The 18,531-nt window shown below is 45.4% G+C and overlaps 1 protein-coding gene across 1 annotated transcript; it reads right to left on the bottom strand.

Annotated features, from left to right (window-relative positions):
• Positions 1 to 256: 256 nt before the first annotated feature.
• On the bottom strand, positions 257 to 18,237 carry EMP1 (epithelial membrane protein 1). The gene is made up of 5 exons (XM_058558724.1): positions 18,032 to 18,237; positions 3,748 to 3,857; positions 1,752 to 1,845; positions 1,516 to 1,656; positions 257 to 500 (listed from the first exon to the last, which is right to left on the bottom strand). The coding sequence occupies exons 2-5, from the start codon at positions 3,823 to 3,825 to the stop codon at positions 349 to 351; spliced, it is 465 nt and encodes a 154-aa protein (XP_058414707.1). The 5' UTR covers positions 3,826 to 3,857; positions 18,032 to 18,237; the 3' UTR covers positions 257 to 348.
• Positions 18,238 to 18,531: the final 294 nt, after the last annotated feature.

Here is an 18,531-nt window from a genome sequence, read left to right on the forward strand (position 1 = left end):
TTCACCCTCAGAAGCGGAGCCAGTGGTGTGGCAGCTGATGGAGCCCCAGGTAGTGTGTGTTACTGAGAACTCTGCTGGAGGCCAAGTCTGGTGGCTGGAGAGAGGCTCTCTGGCCTGCATCACGGGAGAATCGAAGTACTAGCCAACTACTTTCTCCCAAGAACAGAGGCTTGACAGTAGAGAACCTCCGCAGGAACGGTGTGGGTTTCAGCCTCTCCCACCCTTACGTCCCCCTCCCCCGCCCCCCTTCCCTCTCCTGGTTTTTCCTGCATAGCAACTTCCACGTCCCTCCCAGATTCAACAGCTTCCTTCTCCCCACCCCCCAGATCCCCATACACTGGTTCAGCCTTATTTCTTTCTCAGGACCAGATAGAGAACGCCAATGATGAAGCTAAAGCAAAAGCAGATCCAGGCCAGGATGAAGGAATAGCCGTGGTGGTAACCACTCGGGTTCGCATAACGGTTAGTGTAGATGGATACCCCGATCAAAACGCACAGCCCTGCAGGAGAAAAAAAATGCTTTGTTTTGCTTTGTTTTGTTTTAACATTAAAACCAAGGAAAACATTTTCGAATTTTTAAACGATCCTATTTCCCTCATCAGCAGTGGGAAAATGGAATCTGGCTGTTTGACCCCAAATAGTAGTTCTGAGGACTTGCCCTGAACCAAGCTTGATGGTTGTGTCGATAAATTAGGTGTTTGGGCTCTCACATCTGCACTTGTTTGTGTGGCTGCAAGTGTGAAGTAAAACACAGAACCTCGTGTCGGCCACCCAGCTTTCCCGTCTGGACCCCAGCATATGTAGGCAGGCTGCCCAGGGATGCAAAAGAACATGACCTTCCACCAAACTGTGTGTATTTGGGAAGAATGACAGGAGAATGATAATGGCAGTAATTTCATGCGTTGTGGCAGTAGTGTCATCATTCCAAGGACTCCCACCTTCCTGCCCTCTTCAAGTGTCTTGTATACACATGCTACTGATGGGCATGCCCCAGCCACTTGGTAGCTACCCAAAAGCACTAGATTTAAACAATGAGGCAGATAAGGCTTCTTATTCCAAGCAGCTATCAGGGGTTCTCAAAAAGAGAACAAATCACAGGAGGAGAAAATTTCACTGAGCCATGCGCTCATCTGTCCAAGTTGCAGGAGCACCCGTGGTAAGATCTACATAAAAGCTTTTCCTGGGCCGGCCCTGCGGCGTGGCACTTAAGTGCGCGAGCTCCACTACCGACGGCCCTGGTTCAGATCCCGGGGGTGCACTGACGCACCGCTTGTCTGGCCACGTCCCACATACAGCAACTAGAAGGATGTGCAACTATGACATACAGCTATCTACTGGGGCTTTGGGGGGGAAAAAAAAAGGAGGAGGATTGGCAATAGATGTTAGCTCAGAGCCGGTCTTCCTCAGCAAAAAGAGGAGGGTTAGCATGAATGTTAGCTCAGGACTGATCTTCATCACAAAAAAAAAAAAAAAGCTTTTCCTGTGTAAGCTGGAGCCTGCCCCTGAGATACTCACAGCACACCAGCATGGTGGCCCCGGAGAGGAAGAAGCGGTTTCCTTTCTCCATGGTGAAGAGCTGGAATATGAAGACCACGAGAGCGAGGACAGAGAAGATGATGGAGAGGATCATGAAGGCCTGGACTGACTTGAGGGCATCTGTGGGCACAGGGGGAGGAGCGCGAGGGCATTAGGCCAGATGTTTCCCTGATCACACGAATTGTCAGCATTGAATATAGTGTCTTTATATATACCTTCCCCAGCATATAGCAGATCATCGCAGTTACCGTTGGTACAGTTTTTCCAAAGACCTAATGATGATGATCCATCACTTGTAACCATCCAGACCTGAAACCAAAGGAAACAGAAAGTTGTTTAAAAACTGACCCTCTGCTTGAAACGAAAAAGAAATCAGCTTGTGTCAGGACCAAATCTTAAGCAAGACAACATACTTAGCCATAAATATGGCTAAGCAGCCCATCTCTTGGTGGAAATAAGGTCTGACTATAGCTGAAGTCACAAAGTTCCCAAGAGAAAAGAGAGAGAAGAATGTATGGCCAAGGAAAAATCACCAAGCCTTTCTGGGCTTCACATTCCTCATCACTTTGAAAAAAAAAAAGGAGTAATTCAACCATAGTGGTTTAAAATTCTGAAGTTCTAAGAAACGGAAAACTTGGCTAAGGATGTTGGTTTTAAGTATGCACAATTCATACACTCCATCAAGACTGTTTCATTTAAGGACCTGGCTAAGAAGGGGAAAAAAGCCAAGGAAAAATGTGCAACCAGAGATAACTAAGAAACATAAGGACAACTAAGAAAATAGCGATGAGTCTGGGTGGTCAATAAGCCACTTTCATTTAAACAGAAGGATCAAACTTTGACTGTCACAACAAGCAAAGTATTTTCCTAGTAGAATAGTACAGCAAGAGCTTTACTGTGGGGGCAGCTGAAAGCAGAAGAGAGACCAAAATGTATTCCCTGAGGCTCGCCGCAGAGCCAGCGCCCCTTCCTACCTGACCCAAGAAAAGCAATTATCTTTCTGGGATGGAAAACAAACACCAGCTCTGTCCACACAGGGTGTCCGTTAAAATGTGCGTTACTGAAAAGGCAGGGCCACGGACGTGCAATCGCCTGCTCTTGATTCAATAAACAACTGTGCACCAATCCCCATGTTAGAGGCTGATAATTCAGAGATACAGCACTTTGGCATCTGCTAATACAGTTTGAAGTCGTTTACCAGACCTGTTATCCTGAGAGACTCAGGGGCTGGCATACAGAATAGCTAAGTTAGTCCAGAGGAGGCTGCATGGGTGAGGGTTCTGTCTTATCACGGTTATGCTTAAATTAGCCTTGCTTCCAATCACACCCACCAGTGTTGGCAAAACTCTTCTAGCTGGACTTTTAAACCCATTTATCTTTTAACCGTAACAGGGACCTAAACAGATTCTGGAACCATCTTTTGCCTGTCTAGCGATGGGTGGCCTTGGTTTTTACGTCCAGGGAGCTTTCTTTTTTCCTGAGAAAAGCACAATAAAAGCAAAGTGAATGCTACAAACTGCCACTAGAGGTCAGAGTAGCCCAAGATTCAGAGAGAAGAGTCTATTGCTACCTTGGTGATATTTATATGTTGCTTTGTTTGAGTGAGTTAATTCAGCGGAACCAAGTTAATCTTGCAAAATTCCACTTTCACATGCTAGTCTCTGCTCAGAACTTGAACTCGTCAGTCTGGCCACTCAAACCTCTCATCCTCTCACTCCCCTCCATCCTTCTAATCAAGGTTCCCAGAAGGAAGGGATGCTCTGCTCCTGCCACACAGGTGTCCTCGTTATGCCCTGAACGAAGCCTGTCCCTCCCACTTGGGCACCTTGGCTAGCACTCCTGCCTGAAATGCATCCCTATGCTCCTTCCACCGTTCATCTTTCAGCAAGAGAAACCCCACCCATCTACCCGTCGTCCAAGTTCCACCTCAAACTCCATCTCTTCTGAGAAGGTTCTAGATACTGAAGATGTCTCATGATATTCTCCAGCCTCTAGATGCCTACAGCTTTGGCAAGATTACTCCTGTAGATACTGGCTTGTATCGTCCTGTTATTTAATTGTTTGAAGTGTGAGTGTGTGTTTATTTTTTTCCACAGATAAGCTGTAACTACATGAAGGGCAGGGGTGGTGTCTTAAATCTCTTCTGTAGCACTTTATGTAAATATTCAAACAACTTCTGGGTGAAGGAATGAACAAAAGAACATTACTCACATTGGCAATCGTGGAAACAAATAACATAACGACAGTGGCAATGTGGACCACAAAGATACCAGCCAGTAATACCAACATCTTGGCTTTTTGATGACTCAAAAACGAGAGTTCTGAAAAGAAAGAAGAAAATAAAAGGGAAAGAAAGTTACTGTCAGGTTCAATTCAGCTTTCCCACATGTGTGGACTATCTGCTCACATCAGTTGCAATAAAAACCATCACAATTTCAGCAAAAATTCCTGAAAACACCTAGTTAGCCTAGTTCCCTAAGTGCCTATTTGTCTATTTACATATACCTAAATATAAACACAATTCTGCTTCTCGAGTATTTATATACTCATCTCTCAAATATAGCCTGTTTCAAAAAAAGAACATTTTATGATAACTGTTAATATTTTATTTTGTTTGTGTTTTAGAGGTGTTTTGATTTTTAAAAGGCCTTTTCACGGCTATAATTTCCAGATATCTGTGCAACAATGTCACATAATGTCCATTTTCCACTAGGGAAGCATCCATGCCTCTATCAAACTGCTCACCCAGTAATTTTAATAGAAGTGGATGCCTTCCACAGAATAGCAGCTATTACTCAACGTCCATAGATTGAATAGGCTACTAACTTGATCCCAGGTGAGATATAAAATGTGAGAGCCACAACTCCTGTGATTATAATGCTGTTTGGTATTCAATAATTATAACAACCTAATTACAGTTTAGTGGTCTGATGACCTACTGATTGAACATTTCAGATTTGTATTACTGCACCTGAGCCTTTGGCCTGTGTGTGCCTCACAGCGGGGACTCTGCTACGGATCTGGGTGCACAGCGTTGTATTTCCTACGGCTCAATATGACAGTTCTGGGGGCTTTAGAAGTATGCAGCTTGAGATACCACCAAACATGCCTTCTGCTTGTGCATGACATTTACACAAATTCCAATCCCTCGGGACTCCATACAGAAGACAGGCAAATGCATAAGTCATTTGGGAGGTGGGAGAACTGAGAACTAATATAGATTAAGAATGTGCGTGGATAAACAAAAGCGGTCAGCCATGATCTCAGCAGAGCAGAGGGGAGCCCATTGATGATAAAACCTCGAAAACGAAGGAAGTGTGAAGGATACACATGGGGGAGGCGACTCTGATTTATGTCACCTGCAGAAGGAGTGCTTTGTCATGCCCAAGACAGTTACGATGCAGGGCAGGCTCACAGGACTTCAGAAGGAAAGGGCTCCAGGTTACTCACAGCCTAGGCAGGGTGGATGTGTGGATGTCCCCACCTAGGAAGGGGATGGCTGTGCACATCCTGCCGTTGTCCCACCTCTCTCTCTCTCTGCGCTTAATTTAATTGAAGCTTTGAGTGTGCTTGAACATTCTCCTACTGTAAATACAAGGTATTTACTGGAGAGCACTGACACTATCAGACCAACACTTCAGTGCCTTTTATCTTCTCTCATTCTCCTCATCAGGCACTCAAAATCTAGACTGATCTAATGTACACGAGGGTGCCTTGCTGTTTACAGGCCAGGAACGAGAGGCAGACACTGGCTTCCACGGTCCACCCCGACCCACTCCAACCACCTCTGCCCTCCTTCCCAATCCAAACACTTCCCTCCAACCCGGGCTATTTTGTAGGCATTTGTCCAATTTATCTGTAAATAACAAAAATGATGAAGTTTATTCTGCCACCTCAGGGGAGAACTGGAAGCTTTCATGCCTGCTATTAATAATCTCCCCACACATTCAAATTCATTTCTGCTTTTCCCAGTTCTTGCACACCTCCACGATTTTCTGCTTGACTTTAATGCACAGTGAAAAGAGGTTTTTGAATTAAATAGAGGCTGAGTTAGAATCATACCAAGTGATGTGAACTTTGGGTCTCAGTTTCCTTCTATATAAAGTGGGGGTTGCAATGCCAGTTGTACAGGGAAATATGAGGGGTAAATTGGATCATATATGTAAAACTCTTAGCACAGTGTCTGGCACATGGCAATACTAATGGAGTTGCTTTGGTTGAGGCTATTAGGATTACTATTATTAGTATATGAAGCTGAGTAGCTGTTGTCAACCCAACCCAGTCAGTCAGTCACCAGCGGCCTCAGGTTAAGTGCAAGTAACAGGATATCTACTATCTACTTCACAAGCCGGTGCATACAAAATCCTTTTGATCCTCTTAGAAATTGTCGTTATACCTAATCTTTACCCCTTGAGTGGGGAGACCACTAAGAACACACCCTGGAGAATGAGGAGGAAAAAGCTCACTCTTCTCAGCCCTGTCCTGACTATCCTCCCAACACCCCCAAGATTCCCACCATCACTTGATCCTGATCTCACCCCTCACAGGGAAAGGAATAGGCTGAATGCAGGGAATTAAAATATTATATAACGAATCTTATATTTAAACCCTCCTTATGCTCTATGAATGGCTTTTTTATTCCTTTTGCTTCTAATTTACAAACACCTTCCTCTTAATAGTGGGCAGCCAAGAACAGAACAGAACACACCAAGTGAGGCCTCTTAAATGAGGTTGAGGAAAATGTTGTGCTTTGCCTCCCTGACGTGCTGCTGGGAATTCAGCAGCATTTTCTGTCTCCTTGGATTGCTGTGCAACCTTCCAAAGTCGCGTCTGATTCCTTTTGCCCCTGCTCAGACTCTCCTTTTTGAGGACTTGAATTTATTGCATTTCAAATACCCTCTTCCCACGGCACCTCCATCTCGGCCCGTCCACCGCAAACCCAGGAGTGTGCGAGATCCTGGCCTCTGGATCTCACTTCTGATCTTATCCACAGCCCCACCTGATCATTATTCCCCTGTCCATGGCACGCAGGAGGAGTGGGTGGGGGAATCAAGCAAAGAAGCGACTCTCTTTCATCTTAGATTTTCATCATTGTGCCACATCTATTCACTAAGGAAAGGAGCAAAATGTCTTGGATTAGCAGGTGTTCTTAGGGTACAGAACACACAATTCTCTCCATTTTTGGCTGTTGTATCCAGCCAGAGGTGGGGGCTGTTTAGCTGGAGCAACCACATAATACATATAACTTGTCCATCTTTTCACTGGCCCAAATTTATCAGGTTTTATTAGTATCATCCATTGTCAGCTCAGAGGGGCTTCCATCATTTCCAATGGCCCTTCCCAACACATTTGGAAACAGAATGAACTATCTTCTAAATTTCTGGCCTGGATCATCCCTAGTTACCCAATCCCTATACTAGAGACCCCTCAGCAGAAAAACCCTCGGCGGGGGGTTGAGGGGAAAGCAATCCTTGAAATCTTCATGAACAACCATGAGTGGTACCTAATGGATGAATGGGGGATTTACCACATAGCAGAGCAGAATGGGTATAAATAACAGAAGATCCCATGCTCTTGAGACTTCCACCCACCCATTATTTGCAGTGTGGCTTGTGGGGAGACTCATTCCCTGTGCTGGTGTGTATTTTGCTTCATACAAAAGCAGTGAAAAGAGACCATTTCTGAGCATTTATATTATTGGAAGTATTGGCTCCTACAACTCTCTTTCCTGGCAGTATGTTTCATTAAAACAATAATTGATTTCTCTCTCACACCTTTCTAAAATGCTACGGATGGCACTCTCCAGTGGGAAGTATACCCCTAGTCATAGCTGGGCAGCTCAAACCAGAATAACAGCACTGCAATGCTGAGTACTTGGGTGAAACGCCCGCCTCTCACAGAGCATTTGGTGCACTGGGCAGTCCCAAAGTTTGCCAGTTGTTTCTTGGGAACCCCCATAACAGCCACACTATGTGGTGTGTAGACTCTCAGACCCAGGGCATCAGAGGTGGTCAATTCACAGTGTTCTTTAAGGACAGGATGTCCTCTGAGTGTTCTACGTAGGGTGCCAGGGACACATTTCTCCACCCACCGCTGTAAGCAGAGTAAGATCTCCTCCTTTACCCTCATCTTCCCAACATGCCTGGGACAGGCGTGGTCAGGGCTCCATGGGGCTGGGTGGGAAACTGAGAAAAGTGCAGGAGGCATGAATGTTGACTCTAGAGAAGGCACTGTTGAGAGGAATGGAGGTTAGAGACTTAGAGCCATACATAAGTTCTCTGTCGTTCCTCTTCTGTTCTTCCTCTGCCCTAACACAAGGCCTGCCCGTTCCCGTCCCACCGCCGCCATCTTTGTTTTGACCGCGCTTCCCCTGTTCTTCCCGCGTTGCCCAGATCACAGTAGAGCAGCAGCCGCTTTATGCTCCTGTCTCTGATGCAAGCCTCACAACCACTGACCATTCTAGACTTGGATTACGATCTTTGCCAATAGAAGATTTATTACACTCGGGGCAAATGACCCTGAGAATTACAATTGCTGGTGACTGGAGGTGTAAATGACTAACTCATGTGGGAGGGAGGAAATGGAGGGGGACAACTGCCCTCTCTAGTTGTCTCCATCCGCTCAAATCTTCCCTGCTTTCTTTCCTCCCTTTTATACCTCCCTGCCCCCCAAAAATGGAAGAATCAAAGGAATGGAGCTCTGAGGCTGCCTTGCATTGCCTCTTTGCCCTTAGCTCAGGTACCCTAACACTTTTAGGGTACTCAACCACAAGAAATTAATCAGACCCCTTTGCTTTTCTGATGGGTAACTAATACTGCAGAAACTGAGAATAATTGACATCTAAAGGCACAGTAGGGGAGTTTAGATGGTAATTTGGCTCCATGACTGCTAAGCTAGGGGTCAGATAACTTTTTCCTGCCGTGGAGTCTGTGTGTTTATTGAACTGCCACCAGAGTCTGGGGGATGGGGTTCCTTAAGGGTGGTCTAAGGCACAATAATTGGGAGCAATACAATAAAATAGGGCAACCAAAAACCTACTTCTCTGGCAAAGGAAGTGGTAGAAATCCTAGGCTTGAGTCACTGAAGAACTAGCCTGAGCCTGGGGGTATAACAATCAGAAACGGGGGCAAAGGGGGCTGTGTGAACAGTGGGTGAGTCCCGCAGAGCTCAAATGTCCATGATTCATTTGAGAGTGGGTGAGATCCTCCCAGACAAAGGCAAAGCGGAGGCATCCTCTACCAGATGGTGCAAGAGAGCTTTCTGAGCAGCATGAGCATCTGGCTGGCCACCTAGAAGACAGTTTAGTCACTTCCCTGAGAGCCTAAGGTAGCCCAACCTTTTCTGGGGAGAAGGGAGCAATAATGGCCAGCTGCCAAGTTCCCTCTCTCTTCTTCTGCTCATCCCAGTTTTACTGCCCAAACACGACAGTCAGATGAAGAGTTCTTCCTCCATTATTTATGGCTCATCTATTCCTTACTTTCCACTCCCATTGTCATTGTCCTTCAGGTCCTACCCTGGACCATGACATCAGCCTCTCCCACAATCTTCTTTCTGAACTCCTCCCCCTCTGATATCTCCTCCATGGCCCTGGGTTGTCTGACCACGCCACTCCTCTGCTCAAAATTCTCCAAACACCCCACCACCCCAACACAAAGCACCAGGAAAGAGGCTCCAAACACCTCCCGGTGGCCCTGGGAATCTTAAGAATTTGGTTTAATAAAAAAGAAGCCCTGCCTTTATGTCCTTCCTCCGGTAACTACCTATCAAATTCTTTTCATGGAAGCTCAAATCCTGCCTCCTTTAGGAAGTCTTCCCAGATAGATAAGTCAGAAGTAGTCATTTTCATCCTTACATAGCCCTTTATGAAAACCACCAGTGGCAGACTGCCTGGTAACAGAGTTATTTATGGAAATGGAAATGTTTGGGTCCCTGACACCTAAGATTCTAAGTTCCTGAAGGGAGAGTCTTGTCTATGACAGGTACCAAACAAGTATCTGTTCAGTGAGTAAATAAATGGATTAAGGAAGGCAATATTTTCTTCTCCGTGGAAAAATAATCAATGTCAAACCAACTGAAGCCTTCATAATAAACAACAGAATTCTAGAGGGAAAATGTTTCCCTTTTTCTTATATATGTGAACTTTAGTCCTTTATTATTTTTAGAAATAATTTAGAATTACTATAAATATGTATTGAGCATCTTCTTATATGCAAACTGTTATATATTTTCATATAAATACCTATGTAAACATGAATATTTCCTGAGTACCTTTGACATTTGAACATACAAGGGTATACATGTGTTTGTTGCCTTTTATTCAAGAGAAAATAAGTTAATACAAAAAAAAAATCTTTAATTTCTAAACACTAATTTGTCCACAGACTTAACTTTTCTATCTATCTCTTGAAGTTATAGAATCTCTGGACAGAAAGGGGGCTTTAAAATTCTTCTCCAATACATGAAACTCATCTACAAATCTGCACCAAGGAACTATATAACCATGCTTAAACTCCTCCAGTCCTGGTGAGCTCACTACCTACCAAGACCCTCCCATTAGAAAAGTCCTTCTAACAATGCATCAGTCTGCTCTTGGCAATAACCATTCCTGATCTTAGTTCTGCCCTTAGTCTAAAGCTTCCTCTTCAGATTTTTTCTAGAAGGGTAAACTTTGTAGCAGAACATTCAGGTTATCAGAGAAGTAGCCAGAGGACATCCCCTTAGATCCCAAAATCCCAATCAACTCATAGCACAGTCCTGAGATGACTCAACTGCTAGACGCCACTCTGTCTTTTCATTGATTGATGGTTTTCTGGTAGGGAAATCCCCATCTCTTTCTGGATAACTGCAAACTCTGAAGAAAGCTTTCTCAAGCCATCTGACCAAAGACAGGGTGCTTCCTCTGAGGCACGAGAAAAGATGAAAGGCAAGGCCACTCCTGGTCATATGATCTCCCTGAGTCAGCCCACGTCTCGGCGCCATCTTCCTCAGGGCACCACCCGACACTGCGGTGACTACTTCTCCCTGAGGACCCTGTGCAGGGTGGTAGCACGAACGCCTCTGCCTCCTCTACCTGTCGGGCTTATTTTGCTCTTAGTGGTTTGTTTCTGATGTGTTTGTCTCCCACTGTGGATCATTTGGGTCGGCAAAGTGGATGTCCATTGAACACAAAAGCAGAAAAGGAAATACTGTTTTTGGGGAGCAGCCATAGAGGATGTATTCGGAGGAGGAAAAGGCTAGAATCAAAGGCAGACTGAGTGGATGAGGCCTTGGATGAGCTTTTCTGGCCATCGTTATTGTTGTTTTATGTCAAGCGTGCTTTTCCATTCTAAATATTCTTTTTATGCAGGGGTGGGAGAAGGGACATTAATTTCTCCATGGGAAACGTGGAGGAAAAGGATCCTAAAGGGCCATTTCCTCCTGCCTCTGGATATCTGATGTTTGGTGTGAAAGGAGGGAACTTCAGGTTGCACCTCACTGTGTACACGTCGTCCTAGAGCCTGATGTTTTTAAGTGCAGGGCAGTTTTTATGACCGCGAGAAACAGCAATAATCAAGCAGCAAAAGTAACTACACGCTCCAGGGAAAACAGCTATTTTTTCATGGTCCTGGGGGAAAGGGGACTGCATTTCCCCAGTGTGGGCTATCAGAAATGAGGGTTATTACAGAAACAGTAGTGTTCATCTGGCACTGGTGTAGACTAGCACAGACTCTCACAGAGTTCAGGATGAGGAACCAGGGGGTGGAGGTGGAGGAACAAGCATGTTATTTTAAAAAAAAGGAAAAAAGAAAGAAAAAGAGCATCTAGTAGAAAGCCAGATTCTCATAAAAATTCTGCCTCTAACTGCTGACTTTGGAAAAATCATATAACCTTTCTGGCCAGTGACTCCTAGAGAGACAGAGTACATAGTGGTAAAGAGCACAGGTTCCAGGTTCAAATCTTGACTCTGCCACTTTTTTTTTTTTTTTTGGTGAGGAAGATTGGCCCTGAGCTAACACCTGTTGCCAGTCTTCCTCTTTTTGCTCGAGGAAGATTGTCCCTGAGCTAACATCTGTGCCTATCTTCTTCTATTTTGTATGTGAGATGCCACCATAGCATGGCTTGATGAGCAGTGTGTAGGCCTGTGCCCGGGATCCGAACCTCTGAAACCCGGGATGCTGAAGCTGAGAATGTGAACTTAACCACTATGCCACCGGGCCAGCCCCCCTTCTTTTTTTTTAATTTCAGTTTTATTGAGGAATAATTGACATATAAAATTGTAAGATAGTTAAAGTACACATCGTGGTGATTTGTTGACTCCCCCACTTCTTAACTGTGATCTGCAGACCTCGTAGATTAGCGTGAAGATCGAAGGGCTCGTGCCTGACACAGAGCAAAGGCTGTAAGGTTATTGGTTGTTCTTTTTGTTCCTAATGTAAAATGAAAGGCTTGCGCCAGAGAAATGGGCTTTAATCTTCTCTGGCAGAATCTGAGGACCAACACATATGTTAAAGGCAGACAAGTAGCATGAGTCTTGTTTTTGCAAATGCCCCCAAGGGGAATAACCTCTCATTCGTATTTCCTCTTGTCCTCCTCTGTGTCCGGGGAGGGGGTGGATCTGGGCAACATCTGCAAAGGCTCAGGCCAGACCTGGGCTGCAAAGCCTGGCCCAGCCCACGCCCCGAGACCACAGCTGGTCAGGCCATCAGGCCATGTCCCTTGGGCGAGGAGGGAAGCTTCTGCTTCTGACAAAAGAGGAGTGTTCTGGGGACCAGAATGTCTTCAAGGGAGAGGTTGCCGAGATAATAACTCGGGTTTGGGAAGAAAATCCAAGGTGTGGCCAGGCCCCAGAGGCGTTGGGGCGGTTCAACAGTAGACGGAGGCAACACAGTTCAACCAGCAAAGCTGCAGCCTTGGGAGATGGCAGCCAGCTGGGAGGGATGAGCCACAGCCAGAGGCACCCCCAGTGCGAGTGCATTGGGTGGGCTGTGGGCTTTGTTTCTCTTTCTGAAGGCAATTGGTTATCCAGAGGATTAGAGACGTTGAGGTTATTCAGTCCAATGCCTCCACAAAGGAAGAAATGCACATCCACAGAGGAAAAGCAGAATCAGAACTGAAGCCCACGTCTCGCGTCTTCCAGGCCAGGCCTCTTCCACTCCAGCATGATCTTCTCTCCCACGTTTGTCTCTGGGCTCAGCAGAAGTTCTAGAACTTCTACCAGAACTACACTTCACTCTATTTCCCCCACCACCTCCTATTAATCAGAGGGTCAGCACAGCCCCTCAAAACAGTTCTACTGGCAAAAAACAAAGGGTCTTTCCAGGGACCACTGCTTCTTCCTGTCATGTTGCTAAGACAGTCCACCAGCAGAGCCAGCCCTGGCGGGCTACCAAAGGCCCAAACCAGCTCCCCGCACTGCAGCCCTGAGACAAGCTTCAAACGTTCCATCCTGGCCCCCACCCACCGCACCAGAGTCCCCTCCCCACCGAAGCACTTCCCGAAAAAGGGAAGCTCGAGGTCTCAGCTTCACAACCCTTTCTCTGAAATAACACCCCAGCTTGCCCAACTCATTCTTTCAGGATGGAAAGCCTCTCTCCAATTCCCTGTCTCCAGCCCCTGAGGGAGGGGTCTTTGATTATTTGAAAGAAGAAGTCCAAGTATTAAGGACCTCATTTTGCTCTCAGCTCTGATCTGACCCTTCTGAAAAGAGAAGAAACGTTGGGGAGATCACTGCCCTGTTGGCACAAATATTCGAGGGAAACTCATGATACCAATGATGTATCGACCAACATCTGTTGCCTGAGCAACAAAAGATTCTTCACGAGGGACAAAGAACAGAATATTTGACCCTAAGGACTGTCCTGAAACATGGAGGGTGAGTGGTCCCCAAACAAGAGGGGAGGGCATTAGGAGTGGGAACATCCTCACAAGTCTTCCATGCTCTTTCACCTTCTCCCTGTCTTTCTCTTTCCACTTAGCTCTTTCTCCCTCTTCTAGACATTTCCATTTGCCGCTCTTCTCTCCCCCAACACACAGGCCTAAGGATACACACATAGTCCCCCTTGCTCTCTCCCCTCCTCCCTCCTCCTTGCACCTTCCCTTTGCCCCTCTCCATTTGTTCCCCATTTGCTCTCATCCACACCTTTACAGCCACACCCTCATGCTGCAGAGTCTCCCTTCTTGAGAAGAGGGTGGAGTTCCTTTCCCAGGACCTGCTCAGTTTCTCTGAGTCTGGTTCGTTTCCCGGTGAATCCTTTGCTGTTGTCAGTGTCTTAACAGGCTTAGATAGCCTGCCCCTCCCCATCTGAGCTGGCATCCTTTATGTTTAATTAATCAAACCTCTTTCTTTTCTTCTAAGACCTGGGTGAATGCTCACCGCTATCAGATGATAAGGCCTGTGAGCATCATGCCTAAGGAATCTGATTAGATGAAGCACTGGGTCTTCAATCCTCAGTAAAATTTCTTCTAATGCAACGTGTTGTCTAGTTTCACTTGGCTACTAATTTTTAGGGATTAAATTAGCTGCTAGCATGAGCCCAAGGGATTTGTCAAAATAGGAATGGTAGGACCTCAGAACAACAGAATTTCAGAGCTGCAAGGGGCATTGGAGACTGCCCAGTTCAGTTCCCTCAGCGGAGAAGACAAGTGGCTTGCCCACAGGTACCCAGCAGAGTCGGGACAAGACCACAACCCTTGGTCTCCTCTTCAGCCGTTTTGCATCTCTGCCAGGATATTGTCGCCAGTGTTAACCTATGCCTAAAGGGTTCTCAATTTTAATTACCCCATTTGAAGAGACATTTCCTGAAACAGGCTCAGGAAATGGCCTTATGTGCCACATAAGGCCAATGGCACCAATAGCAGAGGAATCCGTTTTAGTTCCAGGGAAATGCCATTTCCACAACAGGGAAAAACATGTTGACCCAAATATTTTGTTAAAAAGGAAGAGAGAGAAACAGTAATTCCCCACAAGGGTTTGTACCTTTATCTGTATGCTTCAGTATCAGTGGCTCTCCTAGTTAAATTGAGAGAAATGATTTTACCCAGTCAGGGCACCAGGGATTGAAGCGATACGAAGAGTGGTATTGGAACACAGGTGTTTGGAGGTGGGGTGTTGGGAATCCAAGTAAACTCCTAATTGGAGCCATATTTGGGTTCCCTTGATTACTGAATAGAAATCCAGGGTCTTCTGGGCAGAATAGGGAGAATATTGGAAAAGGGTGGTTTATGATCAGAAAATTCCAGTTCGACACCGGTTAAGGATTATGAGCTCTTCCCAAGGGACTGACGTCCAGATTGGCAGCCAGCAATTAGACAAGGTTATATTTGATTGGCAGCCTGTTCCTGTAGTGTCCACCATAACACTGGTAACAGGGTACAGGCGTGGGCCACATGAACTATGGACCAAGTTATAGAATAACCCCTAGAAGCCCGTGTTTCTGGTATTGGATTGGTTTAACCATGACCTCATGCATGACAACTGGGTGTGCCCCTCTGAGTATGGACATCTGAGAGTCCCAAATGTCTCTGAGCTTTTGTGTTCGACAACTGTGTATATCCATTTGGTAAGTTAAAGAAAAAACCATATTCATGTATTTAGAAAATAAGATACCTCAGAATCAAATCACGTGGATATAGTTGACTATGTACGTAGTTTCAAAGCTTCAAAAATGTCCCTGCTCTTTCTGAGTCTTAGGCAAAAATAATAATAATAATAATACCTTCCAGTTCCATCAAGTTTTATCTATTAAATATTAAATAAGGGTTAAATGTTTAGAGGATAAGGAGAATTGGGTAGAATAACAGCAACAACAATGGAATAGTCATTTTCTGGGTCACTTCAGGACCACAGAACTAGGGATAAAGTATAGAAGTTATAGAAAAGCCAATTTTGCTGGATTTAAGAAACTCTAACATTAGAGCTGTCCAGCAAAGGGGGATAAGTATGGAGATGCACTCTGAAGTACCAAGCCCCCTTCTCTGGAAATTTTAATGAAATATAAAATGGTCATCTGTCTTAGGTGGTATAAGAATAAGACTTCTGCTTATCGTAGGAGAATGAACAAGTTGATTTCTGAGATCCCTTCCAAACTAAGAATTCAATGAACAAAATCAACCATGGAATATAACTAAATTTGCCTTGTGTCCTTTTCTGTGGCCATTTTTCAGCTATATTCCCCATCAGATTCTGAGGCATCTACAGAAAAGCCGTTTTGCTTCATCTAGAAGTCTTTTTAGGTCTCTGACTGCTCTCTCTCCATTGATCCCAGTGGGTCCAGCACGAACCCAAACCCCCAGAATCAACCAGACGAGGCCAAGATGGTCCACATCCTAGGGTGCAGGTGGTCTCTAGGGAGCCCATTCACTAGCGCCCCCCACCCCCCGCCCTGGAGTCTGGATATCCCCCTGAGAACCCGGCGGGCCGAAGCTGGTCTCCGGAGGGAGGCGGGAGGAGTTGAGAAAGCTACAGTTAAGTCTTCTCGGTGGTCTGTAGAAGGGATGTCTTTCCGCAGAGTCTGCCCACACTCCTGGGAGGTAGCCAGCGTCTGTTCTGGGATGTGCTCTGCTCTGGGTTGGTCCTTGATGGCCTTCTGCCAACTCCCAGGACAGTTTAGTACCCTCAAACAATGTAAAATCTGGGGGGTCCTCTGACCAGGATGCCAGAACGGATGTCCTGCCGCCCTCCAGACAGCACTCCACCCCCGCCCTATTCTTCAGAGTCTGGGGTGGAATTTGATCCGCCTCTGAGGGTGGAAGGCCGCAGGGAGGAAAAAAAATAACCTCACATTTCAGTATTGCCAAAGACTTACAGCTGTAGTCCAGAAAAACTCCCGCCGCTGAGGAACTTTCTCACTACTTCTTGGAGGAAGAGGAGAAAGCAGGCATCAGAACAGCATTTCTTAAATTGCCCTCCAATTCCAGGAATTTTCTCATTTATAAAACTACAGTGTAATGTGAAATGCTGAACAAATAACGCAATTCACGAGGGTATACACCTCCAGAATTGTCAGTATTTTCTATTGGCTGACATACATATTGTTCATCAGTTTTAACCTGCACAGAACTAAAAGAAGATCTGTACGAGCTTTATAGAATACCACTACTAGCAACTTAATAATGGCTTCCCTAATCCACATCCATGTAATCTGGAAATAATAAACATTTTAAGCAAACGTAGGAGTTCCCAGCATCTTGAAAAGTTGCCCTCACACTTACTTCATCATCCCCTCAAGGGCAGTTTTACTAAGAGCCTTGCCGGTACAATGTACACAGGCTGATTACATTTAAATCTTCTCTTCCAATGTACTGCGTTTCTAAAGGAAAAGCCTAATTTCGACAGACAAGCTGAATCCTGTCATTTTCCTCATCTTGTTTATGTGAGAGAAAAACACACCAGTCCGTATGTTGAAATGGGCCACACCTCAACCAAAACACTAATCAAAAAAAAAAAAAAACAGCAAATAAGAATCACTCTTCTTCCTTTCTCCAGATTCATGATAAGCACTAGTGTTGACATTTGTACAACCACGTTTTGCAAAGCGTGAGAAGGTAAATTTTTTGGAACGATCACTGTGCAGAAAAATTCCACATCCACCTAAAAAAATTCTTTGATCATTTCTGATATACCGTATTTTCTCTCAGCACTTAAATGCAGCTATTTCTGGAGTGGAAGCAAAAAGCCATTCAACACTTTTTTTTACAGGATGAAGTTCGCGTGCTCCACCCTCTCCTCCAAACTCAGTTTCCCGCCTGCCTTCCCCCTTCCTCCATATGGCCAAGGGGAGAAGGAACTCTGCGATCCGCATCAGCCCCCTGATTCCACCAAATGAACCCCTCCCGCTTTTTATTTGAAACACCAGTTGGTCCACTCTCTCTCTTTCTGTCTCTCTCTCTCTCTCTCAAAGTTTTCTTTAAACAGACCCATCCCCCTCCTCCCATCCTGTGGGAAGGAAAAACACTTAAATTTAAACAGAAGTGAATGAACAAGCAAAGGGCAGTAGCAAAAGCCATGACAAAAATAAACTGGAAAGCAGATATCTACCCACCGTCATCCCGAAAAGACCAACAAACAAACAACAAGCAAAGAAACAATTCAAGTCCTGAAGAAATTTGAGGCAAAAAGGAGAAATTGAAAACATCCGGCAAGCGCGGTACGTCATTTCAAAGGTGTGTAGTGTTTCCTCCATAAAGAATATCCTATCCCACTGTGTTCCAAAGTTCCTGCTCCCTTCACATCCTCAGAGCAGGAACGCAGTTCTGCAAGACATAATTACAGCCCAGTCCTGCTGATTTCCCTGACACATTCCCCCCAGGCAAAATGTGTTTTTCTGAACCTGATGGAAAAAGTCGTGTCAATATCCATTTTTAGCCAAAAGTTTCAAGGATTCAATTCAAGGAATCATAGAAAAATGTTGAAGGAAGAAAGAAAAAGCTAAACTTAGATGAGGTCAGAAGAAGGAGCGCAGTGGGAAGGAAAGAGAAAGTTCGCTGAGCTTCGCCGGGGTGCTGAGAGCTGCCTTACCTGACGTCTGAGGGACGGAGACGCCCGGAGTGGCAGGAGCTGGTGGCCGCCTGGTCCGCTCTTCTGGAGGTATGTGAACGCAGTGAGGGGAGGGACCTGCCTCCCGAGGTTATAAGTTTCCTGCGCTGGTGTGTTGGGGTGTGTGATGGGCGGTTTCTTTTCACTGTGTTTTAAAGGAGTTTCTATGAATCAGTCTGGCTTTAAAAAAAAAAAAAAAAGAAAAAACAAGATTTGTTGGTAAGCTACGCCCTGCTAAATTGGCCGTCAGTCAAGAGAGGCTGGGAGTGAGCCATCAATTCAAAGAAGCCTGTTTAGGCTCTCTGACTCAGACACAGACCACAGTGGAAAAAGGAGTGACATTGCTTCAAATGAGTAATGGAGTCACACAAATAGATCTGTTTACCAAAGCCCATTCCTCCTCACCAAAAAGGGGACTTGGTTACCATGGCATAGGCAAAACATGAGTTATCTACCCAAACTTTCATCTGGGGAGGGGGAGG

Source organism: Diceros bicornis, chromosome 17 (genome assembly GCF_020826845.1).
Source record: "Diceros bicornis minor isolate mBicDic1 chromosome 17, mDicBic1.mat.cur, whole genome shotgun sequence".
NCBI lineage: Eukaryota > Metazoa > Chordata > Mammalia > Perissodactyla > Rhinocerotidae > Diceros > Diceros bicornis.